This window comes from Bos mutus, chromosome 8, assembly GCF_027580195.1.
Source record: "Bos mutus isolate GX-2022 chromosome 8, NWIPB_WYAK_1.1, whole genome shotgun sequence".
NCBI lineage: Eukaryota > Metazoa > Chordata > Mammalia > Artiodactyla > Bovidae > Bos > Bos mutus.
This window is the reverse complement of record NC_091624.1, coordinates 10,345,997-10,362,774: the sequence shown is the minus strand read 5'-3', so window position 1 is coordinate 10,362,774 and position 16,778 is coordinate 10,345,997. Positions and strand designations below refer to the sequence as shown.

The 16,778-nt window shown below is 50.2% G+C and overlaps 2 protein-coding genes and 1 pseudogene across 5 annotated transcripts; all 3 read right to left on the bottom strand.

Moving 5' to 3' along the window:
- Positions 1–476: 476 nt before the first annotated feature.
- Positions 477–10,456, bottom strand: ALAD (aminolevulinate dehydratase). 4 transcript variants are annotated; one of them, XM_005902477.3, is made up of 12 exons: positions 10,322–10,456; positions 5,039–5,226; positions 3,919–3,969; positions 3,372–3,468; positions 2,804–2,939; positions 2,614–2,697; positions 2,423–2,511; positions 2,160–2,215; positions 1,985–2,072; positions 1,821–1,907; positions 1,276–1,405; positions 477–629 (listed from the first exon to the last, which is right to left on the bottom strand). In XM_005902477.3, exons 2-12 carry the CDS (start codon positions 5,149–5,151, stop codon positions 571–573), a joined length of 990 nt encoding a protein of 329 aa, XP_005902539.1. In that variant the 5' UTR covers positions 5,152–5,226; positions 10,322–10,456; the 3' UTR covers positions 477–570. The 4 variants fall into 4 exon arrangements, with proteins under 4 accessions (XP_005902539.1, XP_070231160.1, XP_070231161.1 ...); XM_070375059.1 differs by lacking the exon at positions 10,322–10,456 and adding an exon at positions 9,547–10,047; XM_070375060.1 differs by lacking the exon at positions 10,322–10,456 and adding an exon at positions 6,019–6,604.
- Positions 10,457–12,569: 2,113 nt separating this feature from the next.
- On the bottom strand, positions 12,570–13,064 carry LOC102278076 (small ribosomal subunit protein eS21 pseudogene; annotated as a pseudogene).
- Positions 13,065–14,005: 941 nt separating this feature from the next.
- Positions 14,006–16,692, bottom strand: POLE3 (DNA polymerase epsilon 3, accessory subunit). Its single transcript, XM_005902475.3, has 4 exons — positions 16,513–16,692; positions 16,327–16,412; positions 15,871–15,989; positions 14,006–15,586 (listed from the first exon to the last, which is right to left on the bottom strand). The coding sequence occupies exons 1-4, from the start codon at positions 16,576–16,578 to the stop codon at positions 15,414–15,416; spliced, it is 444 nt and encodes a 147-aa protein (XP_005902537.2). The 5' UTR covers positions 16,579–16,692; the 3' UTR covers positions 14,006–15,413.
- Positions 16,693–16,778: the final 86 nt, after the last annotated feature.

Genomic DNA, 16,778 nt, shown 5'->3' with positions numbered 1-16,778 from the left:
GAGTAATTCTTCTCCAGGTTTATGGCTCAGAGAACAACAGCAGACCTCAGGCAGCCTGGCAACCACTGGCCTGTGTGGGGATCGCTTTCCAGTGGAATTGCAGCAAATGTCAACTCTAAACCCAGGGGGTCAATCTAGGCCTGTGTGCCCACCTCTGCTGCCAGAGGCCTCCAGCTTTCCAGAGCTTCTTAGGGTCCAAGAATCAACTGCCCTCTCTCCCTTAATGTTCCAAGCCCTTCTCCCAGACCCCACTGAGCTGATGCCATGAGTCCTGGTGGTTTTCCAGCTAAAGCAGCCCCAGAAGAAGGAGCAGGGTTGGCAAAGGTGAGCTTCAGGACTGACCCAGAGGAGGGGCTGGGAAGCCTGGGAGAGCCAGTGAGGATGTGGCTGCAAGTGGGAAGATTTGGCAGGCTGGCAAAAACCACCCAGGGCTTCCAGGCACCCGCCAGCACATAAGCAGGAAGAGGGCAGGAGTGCACAGTTCTAAAAGCATCGTTTACTTTGGTTTTCACTTCTCCAAGGCTCAGGAATGGAAAAGTTCTAGTTCTTGAATCTGGTACACTTTCTCCATCACTCCTTCAGCCACTGCAGTAGCTGAGGTGTATAGTAGGTAATGATGACATCGGCACCTGTGTGGGGAAAGAAGCGGGCAGCGGGGCAGGGCATCAGCTTGGGAAATACCTTCTGGGAGGTGAGGGCTGGGGTGGGAAGAAGGCTACTATGAAGAGGCACAGCCCCAGGGTGTCACCACCTAAGACCTGAGTCTAGTTCTGGTCAGTCCTAGCTCTATACACTGTGTGACCTTGGGGAAGGCATTTTCTCTTTCTGGGCCTCAGTGTGCCCAGGTATAAAGTTGCACAGTGGGGGAAATAGGCAAGCTGTGAGTTCCCCCGCCACGCTGTGTGCCTAACCAACAAAACCAGCTCTCATTTCTGAAATGACATGCATATGCCAATTACACGCAGCATCTCATTTAATCCCCTTGATGACCATGCACCATCTGTCTTATCCCCAGTCTACAGACAAGGACACTGAAGTTAGAGAAGTGACTTGCCCAAGGTCTCAAAATCAAAAAGTAACTGAGGGCTCTGCATGGTTCATTGCTCACCTTCTGCCCCGCAGTTTCATGTCCGTTCCCCAGCCTGTCTGTTTAGATCATTGGCATTTCCAGACAGGTGACTCCAGGCTGTCCCCTAACTTTATTTCCCTATTTGGGCAGGGTGCCTATCAGTTCCCTGTGGCCCAGGTCAAAACCCCCCACTCCTGCATGCTCACCGGCTCTGCGGAAGGCAGTCATGACCTCTAGTACAGCAGCCTTGAGATCAAATGCCCCGGCCTGGGCCCCGTGCCACAGCATGGCAAACTCTCCAGAAACGTGGTACACAGCCAGGGGGAGCTCAGGGTGCTGTTGGGGAAGCAGTGGGGGACAGGCAGGTTGCAGTGGCGGGGGTGGTTGTACCTCCGGGTGTCCCTTCCTCCCTGCCACAAGACCTGAGTCATTGCTGCTGGCAGCCTGGCCCACTCTTGAGTTGTTCAAAGGCTCCCCCGAGCCCTGGCACAGAGGCCCACAGTGTTTCCCTGGCAGGGATGGCATACGGGAGGTGGGGGAGCGTTCCAGTTCCTGGGCAGATTGCTTCCAACTCTGAGATTCCCTCGATCGAAGGTCCCAGAATCTGTGGATACACTCTCATCTCCCCAGCCCCAACTCTGGCCCTTCTTGCCCAGAAAGAGAAAATGCCTTCCCCAAGGTCACACTGTGTACAGAGCCAGGACTGACCTGATCTGGACTCAGTCTTGGGTGGCGACACCCTTGTTCTCACCTTGTTCTTTACCTCCCGTACGATGTCCAGGTAGGGCGTTCCTGGCTTCACCATGAGCAAGTCTGCTCCCTCCCGAACATCCCGGTCCTAAGAGATGAGGTATGGTGTGGGCAGTGCCTGGGAGGCGAGGCGACGGGGGGAGAGGCTGGGTGGGGCTCACTCACCACCGCGCGGAGGGCCAGACCTCGTGCTCCGGGTGGCAGCTGGTAGCAGCGGCGATCTCCAAAAGCCGGGCTCGACTGAGCCGCGTCCCTGGGGAAGCAGAGACACCAGGTGGGCTCCAGCTTTGGGCTAGCAGGTCAGGGATTCAACAGCAGACCCTCACCCATTCCTACTCACCGGAAAGGTCCATAGAAACAAGAAGCGAATTTGGCACTATAGCTCATCACTGATACCTACAGGGAGATAACAGGGGTCTCAGCTCAGCCAGCCCTTTTCACGTGTCCCAGGGTGAAGTGAAAAGGAGAGGAAGGACCCAGGTCCAAAGAAGAGCCTGTGTCCCAGGCCCATTGGAGCTCTGGGCCTTGCTTCGTCCATGTGGGGAGCAGACACAGGGGCAGGTCTGGCCCAGGCTCTCTCACCTCCCCACACCCCTCCCCTACCCTGTTGCCGAATCCATGTGCCATCAGAGCTTCCTTGATGGCCTCCACGCGTCCGTCCATCATGTCCGACGGGGCCACCACCTGACATCCTGAAGGGCAGAGGGTGGCCTTCAGAACTCTGGGATCCTCCTCTATCCACCCTGCCGCCTCCCTGACCTGGGGGTGCTCATCCCTGCTGGGGGATTACTCACCCGCCTTGGCATAGGCCAGAGCCACCTCTGCCAGCCGCTGGCGGCTCTCCTCAGCTTGGAATGACCCGTTCTCACTCAGAAGCCCTGCAGGACCAACAGCTGGGTTTGGGGGAACAGCTCGGGCCTCGGCACATCCCCACCTCAGCGGGATTGTGGGTGGCAACGGGGCTGGTGGGAGGCGGGAGCTCACCGCAGTGACCGTGGGAGGTATAGGGACACAGGCACACGTCACAGGCCACCAGGAGGCTGGGGAAATTCTTGCGCAACAGACGGATGGCCTCGATAGCCGGGGAGTCCTCGGAGTCGGCTGCGGAGCCCCGCTCATCCTAGCGGCAGGGGAAAGACAACGCGGTGTGTCTGTTACATGAAGCCTTAGGGAGGCACGGTGGCCGGCCATCAGAGCAGGCCAGCCCACTCCTTCATCACCACCACCGCCCCTGGACCAGGAGGCCTGGGGAGGACTATTCCCACTTTGTACAGGAGACCTGACTTGCCCATTCAGAGCTGCAGCCCTGCTTAGCTTCCTGATGCCACATGGCTGCTGTTTCCAGGGCAGCGACTGTGTTCCTTCACTGGTGGCCCCAGGCCACCCATCAGACAGATGAACGCACCCATCAGACAGATGGGCAAGCTGAGGCCCCACGTAGCAGAGCCCGGGACCAGCACCAGGCTGGAGTGAGGGTGTGGTCATTGTGGAACCTCAGCTTATCCGCGCCCCCCCTCGACCCTTTCCTTTGACTCCTCCTCCGACTCATCACCTTGGGAACTCTGCTGGGGACACCAAAGATCAGGACACAGCGCAGGCCCTCTTCCACCAGGGGTTTCAGCATCTCTTCCAGCCGGTTCACACCGTACCTTTGTGCAGAGGCTGAAGTGAGGCAGGGCCCAGGCAAGGGTCCCCCCACCCGTCTGGTCTGTGCCTCTGTTAAGAGTCAAGTTGCAGATGGCATTAGGAGGGCTCAAGTTTCACAGTACAGGGTGGGGCAGGAATGCACCCATCAGACAGATGGGCAAACCGAGGCCCTAAGTGGCAGAGCTGTGGGATTCAGCTTGGAAGACTCCTTCAAGGTTCTGTTACTGAGCTCCCATCTGAACTTCAACTCTCCTCTGCTGTGATGCCTTTGGTGATAGGCACCAGACTGCCTCTTTTGTTGTGGAGCAACTCTGCCCCTGAGAAAACCCTTCTGATGGGAAGTCAGCCTCTCCAGATCGTCTCCCTCCTGGGTCTGCATCAGCTTCCTGGCACCTCCACCTGTGAAATCACTCCCTCCATCATAACCCTGCCCTCCCCACCCCAGTTCCTACCTGGCCACTCCTGGGAGGCTGGCGATGGGCTGTTTGTCATCAGGAACATCCCTGCAAGAGCCGGGGATGGGCTATGGATTGGTAGCTGTGGGAAGGGCCAGCAGTGAGGGGGTGAGTGGGAGGGATGGTTGGGAAGCTGGGAAGGGATATGGAGGCGGAGGTGGTGGGAGGAGGATGGGATCCAGTGTCTGGTTCCCCTGCCTGGCCAAGCCCAGGGCCTGAAATAATAACAGGAACAACAAGAATAAAGTGACAACAAGCAACTGTGCTAGAAGAACAGTACTCACAGGAAGGAATCAAGTGGGCAAGAACGTGGACTCTGAGTCAGAGGTCCTTGGTTGCTAGCCCAGTCACTTACTGCCTGGGTGACCTTGACCACAGGATATTCTCTTTGATCCGTATCGTGGGTCGATTCATTCACTCATTCAACAAGTGTATGTATTTATATTAGGGATGCATTGTGCAGCTTGTGGGCTCTTAGTTCTCCAACCGGGTGATGAACCTGGGCCCTCGGCAGTGAAAGCATGGAGTCCTAACTGTTGGACCTCCAGGGAATTCCCCATTCAACAAATATTTATTGAGTGCTTATCATGTGTCAGGTACTGTTCTTGGGGCTGGTGATCCAACAGTGAACAAAAGAGACAGAAATTCCTGCCCTTGTGGAGATGACATTCTAAGGGATCATATCCGTATTTTTCTCATCTGAATACTGTCAGGGTACAATGAGGTAATATCTATAGGTGCTTAGCAATAGGTGCTTAGCACAGTAGTACCCGGAGTACACTAAGCCCTCAATAAGAGTCAGGTGCTATCATGAATGATGATGACCACCACCTTTTACATGTACAACCTACAGAAGATCTCAACTTCTGTCTTATGGCACAAACTCAGGGTGACAGGCAAGGGTTATTTTTATTTTCCAACAAGGAGGACTGTATTCTTTTCAAGGTTTTTTTTTCAAAGATGGTTGTCCTAAACCCATAGGCCACTTCCAATACCTTGAGCTCCAAGCTGACAGTTCACTTTACCCCTTACAACACAGACACCTGTTCTGTTCACACACACACACCCCTCAACCCACCCCCTGTGGATCAAAGACCTGGCTCATTGGGGGACTCACGTGACAAAGATGGGGTAGATAAGGTTGGAGGCGCTGAGGCTGGTGGCGGCTGTCTGCCAGTTGCGGAGCAGTGGGTGGAAGTAGCCGCTGTGCAGAACTGACTGAGGATGCATGGTGGGCACGGGGGGCACAGGAGAGTCAGCTGGTTGGAATTGAGGTCTCCCAGGGGGTCTGCCGTGTGCTCAGCTCTGGGGACAATGGGAGGCACATGAGACATGGTCCTTGGTACCAGGAGGTGGTCACATTCCCCCAGGCTCTGACCCAGTGCTACTGGGGTTCATCAGTCCCTGCCAGTCTGCATCACGGTAAGGAGACACAAGATAGTGGGCCTTCAGAAACTTCCAGAGCAAGCTGAATCTAATAAAGTCTGGATTTGAAAAAAAAAATAAATAAAGTCTGGATTTGTATTTTACACCGTCTCTCTTTAAAAAAAACATGTCTCTAATAATTTATTTTCATTGTACTTTATCAAAGAATCAGTCTGGGGTGGACTGGACATGAATTCCTGAGAATCCTTGATGCAGCCACCACTTCAGCTCTGTCTATTCCATGAATGACATCCGTGGGCGTGGCAGCAATTTCAGAAAAGTACAGATAAGCAGAAAGAGAAAAATGTCCTGTAATTCTGCCTCTAGGGAAAAGCACTGCTAACCCTTTGGCCCATGGACTTCTTATCACGTAGGACACATGTGAACTGGATTAAATGGCAGTGTCCGACAGACAGACAGACACCCCTGGGAGTGGCCACGGGTGTCCTTTCCAGCCAGAGAGCCTCATGTTGCTCCCCAAGCACCTGCCACACTTGGCCACCTTCTGGTTCATCTTCTTTCCCTAGGAGGCTGTGCTCCTCTTTCCACAACTCCCCCACCCCCAAATCCGACCAGGCTCTCCACGAGACAGTCCCTCCTTCCCTGTCCCTCTGCGCCGTCTCCTCTCGCCCAGATCCGTCTCTCTTACGTAACAGCTCTCTGTGGACCTACCTTATCTCGTCCCCGTAGGCAGAGCTTCTGCAGGGCAGGGTCCACGCTTAGTTCATTTTTGCCTCCCCACGGCACTCTGCCGCGCAGTAAACATTTAATTGCATGAAGTACAAAGACAACATGCGCTCAATGCCAAATAAGGGGTGTAAGACCAAACAATAAAAGAGGTGTAAGACAAAAGAAAGCTGCGGCATTAAGATGCGTTTCTTGAGCACCTACTATGTGCCAGGCCACAGTGGGCACTCGCACACGTGGTTTCTCATCCAGCTGGCACTGCTGTAGTGGGAGGCTGGGCAGACTGAGTGCATCTCGGAGAGGCCGAGCCCACTGTGAATGAGCCAGGACTTTCCCAATGTGAGTCAGGAGGTCAGAAGCTTGTTGGAAGAAGATAGGACTCGCAGTTGGTTTTGCAGGATGAGTGGGTTCAGCTTGGTAGAGGGAAATGGGAGAACGTTCCCTCCGGAAGGGAAGGAAGGGGCCGGGGTGGGGAAGGAGGACGGGGTGTGGATGGCTGGGAGGACTGAAGAGGCAATTGAGGATGTGTGTTTGGAGGAGAGGAGCTAGGGGTGGGTGGGCGGTGGCAGGATGAGGTCAGGGAAGATTTCTGAGCTGGGGTGGGGGAGGGGCTTGGCCAGAGCCTGGCTTTAGGGGTCATTCTTGCAGCCTTAGTGGGGCCCAGCCAACTAGGGAGTAGATGAGGACAGAGGCTGTGGGGCTAAAGGGGTGGGAAGGAGGGGCCGTCCTAAGGCGGCCAAGAGGCAGTCTCTTGGGGCGGATGCTCTAGCTCTAGCTTGCTTGACCTGGAGGACAGCAGAGCCAGTGACAGGCAGGAAGAGGGCGGCGGGGAGCCGAGCTTGCAGAGAGAGGAGGTGGAGAGCTGTGTTTTAGACACTTCCTTTTGGAAGTGCCTAACAGCCAGCTGGGGGGAAAACAAAGAGCCACTAATCTCTCCTTGTATGAATGGGACCTAGGGGCCCAGAGAGGGGCAGGGACTTACCCAAAGCTGCACAGTCTCCAGGCCGGTTGTGGGAGGGTGGTCCTTAAGTACACTGATGATACCTTCCCCTCCCTCTGCCCCCCAGTTCTCCCAGGCCCCCTTGGCTTCTTCCCAGCTAGCTCTGGGGCCAGCTTTGTCTGATCCTCCTCCTTGGTGGGGTTGGGGTTATCGGGAGCCACACAGGTTCCACTTCACCGCCACACCCCTGGGGCCAGCCACATCATCTGACCCAGGGCAAGCCAGGCCTCCCCAAAGATGGCCCAACCCCCATATGAGCGATCGTTCAGAAGATACAAAGTCCTGAGCACCGATTCTGTGCAAGATTTGCTCTCAGGTCTGCCAAGGATTAGCCCAGCTCAGACAGGTTAAGTCTCTTGCTCAAGACCACACAGCTAGTTAGTGACTGAGCCAGAATGTGAGTGAGTTTGTTGCAGACAATGACTACAGGGTGTAGCCTACTATACCCCATACTACTGATAAACACTTGATTCAGCAGAAGTCTCTCTGCCTATACTATCTCTGCCTTGAGGCTGGAGAGGTGCAGGATATCAGAGGAAAAAATACTGAGGGTGTGTCACGTGCTGGGCATTGCACTAGGTACACTACACACATATATTATCTCATGTAATTGCAGAAAATTGTCCTAATTTTTAGTGCTAAGAAGACGGAGGCTCAGAGAGGTGAAGTGACTTGCTCAACGTCATTCACATCACATTCTGAAGCTAGATTCTAACTTACTTTCCAGAGAACAACAACAACAACGGCAGCTGGCCCCAGGCTTCTGGAATTCAAAACTGCATTCCACTGGTCTCAAATCTGCATCTACTTTAGAAGGCTGCTGAAGGAACAAATGCCTTCAGAAGCAACAGGGCAGGCTGCCTAGGGCCCTGCAGTCCCAATTTACCAGAGAAGACTGGGGGTTTTAGGGGTGGGGGGCAAGGGAGGAGGGTGAGAGTGGTAAGGGGCAGGCTTTACTAGGGCAGTTTCACTTTTACCTGCTTTTTTTTTTTTTTAATTTTAGGTTTCAGAGAAAGTTGAGAAATGGGTATTAGTGCTGAAAACATTAAAAGAGTTGAAATCACCAATCCTGTTTAATCTCTCACATTCTGCTGCGGAAGCAGGGTGCAGAAAGCGACAGGAGTTGTTTGACAGCCACGGCAAGTCATGTACCGCTCTGAGCTTGACCTGGCTTCCACTCAAGTGCCCTGTTACCTGCCCCACACACAGTCATCCTGTTACATACGAGCTTAATAAACATTTGTGCAGCAGAACACCACCCCCTGAGTATCAGAGCCAAATCCAGATGGAAGTTTTGGTTTCCCAAAAGACCCTCAAAGACTGGAAGATTTGTCACAAACTTGGGAGAGGCCCTTCTCCTAAACTAAGGGAGCCTGTAAGCCACAGCTCAAATCCTGTGACACCACACCAAAGACAAGGGCAAGTCACCATGGGATTCAGAACACATTAGCTTAACTGGCAGGCTGTAGCAGGCAATGCAGAAAGAACAACGTTTCAGGGTCAAACAGTCCCAGGTCTTGTCTGTGTGTCACTCTGGGCAAGGTTGCAGAATCTTCACTTCATAATCTATGAAATGAGAACGATACTATCTAACTTACAAAGCTGCAGAGAAGATCAGAGATAGTGAAGAGGTACATGCCTGGCACAAGGAGCCACACGTATACATGTAGCTGCTGCTACTTTTACTATCATCAGGAGCAGAAGTGAGCTGACTAGACCTCCAGGAGGGTCCTCACAGCTGTGCCCTCTGCACCCAGAAGGGAGAACATTCCCTCAAACCTGGATGGCCCACAGGGTCTTCCAGGATATCTGAAGTGGGGGGTTCCTGCCTTCCAGCAGTTTATATGGTAGAGGAGAAACCATCACCATACTGATACTTCAGTAGAGGGTTGTGAGAGGGACCTGTCTCTCTGGGAATCAAGGATGGATGGCTTCATGGAAGAGGGGACACTGAGGCATAAGTAAATTTCAGACTGATTGTGAAAATGTCTCCTTCCTTGGAAGGTAACCTCTCCCACCCGAGAGTAACCTAAGTTGGGCCCTAGAGAACCACCACCAGGAGGAGCTGAGAAGAGCTGCTGGGTCTGATGCCCCCGTGTTGTGTTCCTCCGAGGATTCCAGAGGCTACGGTCTTAGCACAAAGGGTTGCAAGCTGCTGCCAGGGAAGGCTGGCTCTGCCACTAGCAGGGGGAGGAGACAGTCAGGAGAGCCAGCTAGGTAAAAGGTGCTCAGGGCTGAGAAATCCAAAGCCCCAGAAGGGCCCAGTTGGTAGGCAGTTCTGAAAAGGATCCGCCTGGCTGCCTGTTTATTCAACCTGCATTTCCTGAATATCTATTCCGGCCTGCCCCAGGACTTGGAATGGGGTTTAAAGAGAAGGAGACCCAGGCCTTGACTTGACTTTGAAGAGCCCAGTCTCATCTGGGCTTAGCTATTTGGAGCTAAAAGGAGAATCCGCCAGTTCCAAACTCCTAGAACATACTGGTTAAGGGGGTTCCTTAAAGCACGCTGCTTACATTACTGAAATGATGGTAATCTGGGCTGACACTGGTCCAAGATTGTACAGAGGGTCAACGGGGCTAGAAGCCAGGTAGGTCTCCAGCAAAGAATTCTTCAGTGTCCACCACTACCCTTGGAACTTTAAGTATAGATTTCAAAGCAGCGTATCAACAGAGGCGGGCTCCTGGAGAGCTCTGCAAGAAGGGGGTAGGGAGGGAAAAGGCAGAACAGTGACTGTGAACCCGGCTGAAGCTGGTAGCACGACGGTTAAGCGTCTGGGTTTTGGAGTCTGTGGATGTGGGTTCAAATTCTCTCACTTTTCAGCTGTAAGACCTCAGTTTTCTCATCTGGTAAATAAGGACTTGAACCGACCTCAGTGGGCTGTTATAAGATGGAATAGGCCAATGCAGATAACGTACAAGCAATCGTAGCACTGAGCGGCTGTTATTGTTTGCACCGCCCTCCTGCATCCTGAGAGGCACCTCCGGCTCTGAACTGGAGAGAGCCCCGGTGGGGCTTTCCAAAGGAAAGGACCCCAGAGGAGACTCGGAGCCCAGACCCGGGTCTCTAAGGGCAATGGCCACGCAGAGACCACCCCCGCCCCCAAACCCCGCTGCAGCTGAACAGTCTACCTCTAAGAGCCTCAAATAGGAGTCGCACGGTGACTCCGTCCCCAGCTGCACAGCCGGCGCTTGGGGCGTACAGCACAACCTGGTTCTGGGGACACAAGACTTTGGTGCCACAGCCCCTGTCTCCAAGTCCGCCATTTCCCCGAGGCCGGACCCTACTCACCTGCCTCCCTAAGGAGTCCGAGACACCGCTCCCGCCACCGCTGTCGCGCGCTTTAGTCTCCCGGAGGCCACGTGGGGGCGGGGCGGCTCTTTCGGAAGCAGCACTCCCCCCACCCCCGCAGCCCGCCCCCGAAGCGCGCAGACCACGCCCCCTGCGGGCATTTTGCCTGAGGGTTGGTCCACTCCGGCCGCGGCCCCGCCTACACGTCAGCAGGCCTGGCCAATCGGGTGTGCCGAAGGGCTGGCGGGCCCGCCCCTCCCTTCTCTGAGATTTGCGCAGGTGCAGGGAAAGGCCCTAGGGAGCCCACTTGCGGGCCAGGGGCGGTGCTGTTTTGTGCTGCTTGTGGACCGGCTTCGAAGGTTTTGTTTAAAGGCCCTCTCTTCCCACTCTAGCGCATACTTGGCGCTGGTTGCTTGTTGAAAGAATAATTAGATGTCTAGGACATTAAAACAACACCATCGTGCCTAACACAATTAACTAAGCCCACTTTTGCGGACTGAGCATTTCAAAGTTGTTGAGTTCAGCAGCAGGCTGCCCTCTAAGTTTTCAGAGAAAAGTTATTCCAGCGTAATTTTTCAGGGCTTACTCTGAGCCATCGTTTGGAAGATGTGATGTGAAAGACATGGGCACTTTGGAAAGACTTCAAGTCTGATAGCATCAGACCTGTCTATCTATCATGGGTACAAGGAGAGATTTGACCAAAAGTCTGAGGATGAGTGGGCAAGGTGCAGCAGATTATATTCAAGGGCAGGAGGGATCTGGTGAGTTTTATGGGGCTTGAGTGAACTGGTAGCATGATGAGGGAAATAAGGATCGGGGTCAATACCGTAGCAAAGGAATTCCTTTGTAAAAGTGAGACAGGGATTATTGAACTGTTGATTTTGATCTGTGAAGGATGCCAGTGGGTTGTATTACACTTACTCTCAGGTTTTATTTATCAAAATCTGTACTCCAAACCTGTTTTATACCTCTTTATATTCAAAGTCTAAGAGACAGAGAGGCTTAAAGCTGGGAGAATATGATACTGCTTAGTTCTGATCTGTGTTCAAATAAGGAAGGTGGTGGTGGAAAGAAAGTAATGTTTTTTGTGCATTAAAGAGTCCAGGGACAGTACCATACGTTTTACATTCACTTATCTACATTTGATGACAACTATGTTATCTTCATTTTATAGATTGGGAAAACAATTGCCAAGAGATTAATTTGCCCCATGTCACCACTAGGATTTCTCAATACGTGTTTACCATACTCCTTCAACTCATAGAGGTGTGTTCAGTCACTCAGTTGTGTCTGACCCTTTGCGGCCCTGTAGACTATAGCCTGCCAGTCTCCTCTGTCCACGGAATTTTCCAGGCAAGAGTACTGGTGTTGGTTGCCATTTCCTACTCTATGGGATCTTCTGATCCAGGGATCAAACTCGAGTCTCTTGCATTGGCAGCAGGATTCTTTACCACTAGCACCACCTGGGAAGCCTCCCTCATAGAGGTAATCACAGGGTGGAAATTTTAATATATTTTCCCCTATGTCTTTTTGGCCATGCCATGCCATATTCGGGATCTTAGTGCTGTTTAGTATAATCTATTTTTTTCATGTCTCACGTGGGATCTTATTTCCCCCCCAGAGATGAAACCTGTGCCCCCTGATTTGAGAGCTCAGTCTTAACCACTGGTCCACCAGGGAAGCCCCTTTATCTCTTATTCTTGGCTGACAGACCTGTTTCCACTTCCTGCAGCCGTTAAAATATAATTCTACCTTAATCTGTTACTCTTAACAGTACTCTTAAAAAGTACTGTGAATGCAACAATATAAATCTTAAATATAATGTTGAACAAAAGGAGTCAGACACAAGAGAACATATTGCATGATTTCGTTTATAGGAAGTAGAAACCCAGGCAAAATCAATCTGTGCTGGGAGTCAGGATCGTGACTACTACTGGGTAGATAGGGAATAATGAGAAGGGAAATCAAAGACTTTTTTAGAGTGCTGGTCGTGTTGTTTTATTGATCTCAGTGTGTTTCATGAATGTGTTGTTTGTGAAAATTTACAAAACTCTACTCTTATTTGTACTTTTTGTATGTATATCGTACTTACTAAATAAAAATAAAAACAAACAAAACCAAGACCCCACTAAACTATTTTTATGAAATTTGTTAGAAATCAATATTACCTAAATTTTAAAAATTAAATTATATAATTAGAAATGAATATATTGACATAGAATGAGCAAACTGAAACTTGAAATTTAGTTTGAATTCTGCTCCAAAAACAAATACTTGACGACAGTGCCTCTGATGTCTATCAGAAGCTACAGGGATTAGTCTTTAATTTCATCACAGAGTACAAATGTTATGTTGTGTATGTATCCAGATTTTACGTTTTTCTTAGTCTACTAGTATGAAAGAAAACTAATTATCTTAGACAAGATTATCAGTTTCATCGATTCTTTTTTTTTTTTTAAGGTTTTCACTATTTATTTATAACAGATATTCCATGTCCCGGATCGTCTCTAGTCAGAAGTTCTTTGAGATGTCGTCAGCCTTGGCCAGCTGGAGAATGGAGTCATCTGACTCGCCCATCCTGCGAATGGCCCTGCAGATAGAGGTTTTAAACTGGCTGGCTGTTGAACCTGCCTGTCACCTCGTCAACCTCAGTCACGTTCATCTGGATGGACGCATGGTCCTTGGCGCCAATGATATGGTTCCACAGCACATACAGATCCACGAAGTTTCAGGCGTTCTGCATGTTGAGTGAGTGTTTCGGGCCCTGTGCTGTACCCCCTGCCCGGACACCAGCCCACCTAGTTTCACTCATTCTTTCAAAGAATCTCAGTGCTTCTTACAAAAATGATTTCTTTCCAATTCGGAATCTGTTAATTCAAAGGGAAATGAACGTGTGTACAGAAGAGAAAAAGATAAAAACAAGGCCTTATTGTGTATATGCCGCTGTTTAAGAATCTTCTATTATATCTTAAATTCTTTCAAGATAGGTATTATACTGCCAATTTAGAGATGAAAAAACTGCACTTTAGTGTATTAAAAAAAATAAAAAAACTTGTACAGTAACCAACTATGAAGGACTCAGTGTATGCTGTTTTCCCAGAGACGTAATACTGTCACATTATAGCTAACTGTTAGAGATATATCATCAATATAAATTGCAAGGGAGAAATAAGAAACAAATATATACTGAATAACTTTGTCTTTCATACAAATATAAATGTGAGAACAGGGGAAAAAAAAAAGGGATGTTTCTGCTGTGGAGAAGGAAAAGCCACTGGGGTTGTGTTTGTATGAAAAATGCTTTGAAACAGCTATATAGATCAGAGGTAATATGGTGTTACAGTTGAAATCATGGAGCTAACAGCAGTTAGGTCCTTCATAGGGTTTAAGAGTTAATACTTGATAGCAGTTTGAACACTGCCAGACACATAGCAGGGATTCAATAAATGTTTGCATCTAGTATGTATAGGGTGCCCAGCAGAGCCATGGAAAGCTCTCACTGTGGTTGAAGAGCAGCACCCTTACCTGTTAACCACCAACATCTGCTGGCGGTCCAAGATGATGCAAGAGCCTGTATTTACAAGGATCTGGCCCAGTTCACACCACAAGAACTATATAGTACATGGTCCATGGTCCTCCCCCAAAGCACTCTTGTTATCAACAAGACAGATGATAGAGGAGTCATCACTTTTAACAATAATGTTTTTTATTATACAAAGCATTATAATTTTCTCAATATTCTTCACTCAATTATCAACAAACTTTCCACTGTATTCATTTAACAAATCAACAGTGTCAAACTACACTTCACTACCCTTCAATCTCCAAGCACTCAACTTAAAGAGACCAACAAAAAAGTGCTTGGAGCACCAAATGGAAAGAGAAGAAAACCTGGAAAGGTCAACAGAGATACTTAGAAGCAGTTAAAGGGGATGGGTTAGGGGAGGAATTAAATTCCTGAGCACCATCAGATTTCCCTCATGGGTCAAAGAGGTTTACAAAATCAGTTTTAAGACATGAGATTAGAACTAGGGAATCAGAGGAACCCATACTCTGGGTACTGCAGGTCATCCAAGTTCCTGGGTTGGCAGAAGTTAAAAAAAGAGGGACAGAGAAAGTCGGAATGGGGAGCAGAGGAGAGGCAGGACAGAGACAGGTGGTGGGAAGCACAGAGGGAGAAAGTTGTGCTTAAAAGAAATAAAGTTCGGAACTTGTCATGAATTGGAAAAACGAAAAGCCATAGTCACGAATCTGGAAGATGGACTACGGGACACAAAAACCTGGAATTTTATACCTTCCAGGAGGTGATGACAAATCCTGAAGCTGTACAGTGGCAGGCAGTGAGGTGCATTTAAAACTAAACCATCTGTTTTGTAAGAGTAAGACATTGGCAACCTTGCTTAACTAATTCTACTCTGCGGATTTAAAAACAATATGTGCCTAGAAGGTAGCCTCCCAAGCAGGTTACACGCCTACAGGCAATATAGAAGGGCTCTAGGCCAAGTGGGTCTGTAGAAAACCAAATTCAATTCATGTTACTGTCAAGTGAAGAGACAGCAGGTTTCATTGTTCTCGTCAACCTTTTTAGTAGTTTCCTAAAGCTAAGCCATTCTGATCACTTGAAATAAGCTAGTATTGCCAAATACTGTATAATCAAATAGGTTGACTGTGATCAAACCCCAATTTTTCCTGAGCTTTAACTGCCTCTGTGATTTGGGACACAGTTGGCAGCATGGAAGTTGTCATTACTTTTCTGGGGGGCAGGGAGGGAACTGGGGGTCAACAATTGCCTAACTATATGTGTATGTAAACAAAAGAGATCAAACTGACCAATTAAATTAGCCATTTAGAATCCCTCTTGCCAAAAAGTTATAACCTTGAGACTGATTAAACAAAACAGGATTCTGCTACTCAGATGCTCTGAGTCTGGGAAGCACTGGCTTTGATGATAATCCTGATGATAATTCAGTTTTTATTTCAATCTTCTCAGGCTCTTCTGCCTAAGACTACTCTGCCCAGCCGGAAAAAGCTTCACACAAACATGTACCAGGTTTTCACGTGGTTCCTTCCAAGGGGCATCTCCCCATTCTCCTCAGTTGTCCACTTCCTCCTCTTCATTCTGTTCTTCTTCCTCCAGCCTTTCCTCGTCTTCATCATTGTCCTCATCCCTGCTCTTGTCCTGCTCTTCCGAATCTGTTTTTTTGTCTTTGTCCTTCTTCTTTTGCTCTGAAGCTTCCTTCTTGCCTTTTTGCTCCCTCCTATAAGCTGTAAGGATAAAGAGGAGGTTAGGAAGCAAGGCTGAACCAGACAGACAGCAGCAGCTAAATCAACTGGGTAACTGGAAAAGCTGAGGTACAAAAGGAAAAATAATCTGCCCAGCATCACCAAACAGATAATGAGGTGGTGCCTGCCATTTGAGTCGCATCCAATACTTGCTACTGGACTTTGTAAAAAAGAGACTCAAGTTGATAAAATCTCAGGGCCTAAATGAGCAGGTCATTTAGGATGAACATCGACTTGGATGTTCAAGAAGACGAAAACGCAGTTACCTTCCAGAGCTTCTTTTAACGGGGTTACGAACCGCTGAAACTCCATCTCCTCCATGGCTGACAGCACATCGCTGGCATTCAGTGTCTTGCGTTTCCCTTTCATCGCAAAGTTGTTGGCACTGAAAGAAGAAAGATTAAGGGCTGTCAGATGCGCTCTTGCCGCGTATGGTGTGGGTGGGAAAAGGAGCACCCAAAGGTGGAACGGGAAAACCTGCATGGATATTTGTGACACGGTGAGTCCCACCCTTCCCTATACAAAAGGGTTAAAGTAATTGTCTTATTTTGTTTCAGAGGTTTCAAGATCTAGAACGAGGGCTCGGAACCTCGCTCCATTGAGGTAGAACATAATTATCGGGGTTTGCGGGGTCCAGGTTACGAACTCCGAATCAGGTGGCTCTCTTTACGCCTCCTTAGGCTTTAGCCCAGCTAAGCTTCGACTAAGTCTGCCCGCCTTACCAGGATGTGGCGTACAGCACGAAGACGCTGGCGGCGCGGGAGATGGCGCTCCGGGCCTCCTTGGAGATGTTGACACCGTCCGGGAGCTGTGAGAAAAGCGAGGGTGAGCAAAGCTACCGGCCCAGCACCTGTTTCCCACTGCCCGCTCGTCCGCTCCCGGTCCGGCCGCCAGCTGGAGCTGCTTACCGCCTCCTTGATGATTCTGGTGATGACGGCATTGGGCAGGTTTAAGTCCTCGGGCCTCTCCGCCATGGTCGCGGCCGGGGACCGTGCCTGCGACCTCCGCTTCTGGCCGCCACGGCGTCCGGACTTCCCGCGTCGCCACGGTCTGACCCAGCGAGGCTTCCGTCCCACCCCACGTTGCCTACAACGTGTCCCACAGTGCCCCGCGCGCCAGAACCGCCTTCCTCCCGCAGCCCCGCCTCCGCCTCCAGTGGCCGGTGCGTCTGAAC

Coding starts and splice junctions, on each gene's coding strand:
- ALAD (XM_005902477.3), bottom strand. CDS start 5,151: ATGCATCCTCAGTCAGTTCTGCACAGCGGCTACTTCCACCCACTGCTC. Junction 2,073..2,159: donor TGTTTCTATGGACCTTTCCG/GTGAGTAGGAAT, acceptor CTGCTTCCCCAG/GGACGCGGCTCAGTCGAGCC. Junction 630..1,275: donor GACTGCCTTCCGCAGAGCCG/GTGAGCATGCAG, acceptor TTCCCCACACAG/GTGCCGATGTCATCATTACC.
- POLE3 (XM_005902475.3), bottom strand. CDS start 16,578: ATGGCGGAGAGGCCCGAGGACTTAAACCTGCCCAATGCCGTCATCACC. Junction 16,413..16,512: donor CCAGAATCATCAAGGAGGCG/GTAAGCAGCTCC, acceptor CTTTTCTCACAG/CTCCCGGACGGTGTCAACAT. Junction 15,990..16,326: donor GTGCTGTACGCCACATCCTG/GTAAGGCGGGCA, acceptor TTCTTCTTTCAG/TGCCAACAACTTTGCGATGA.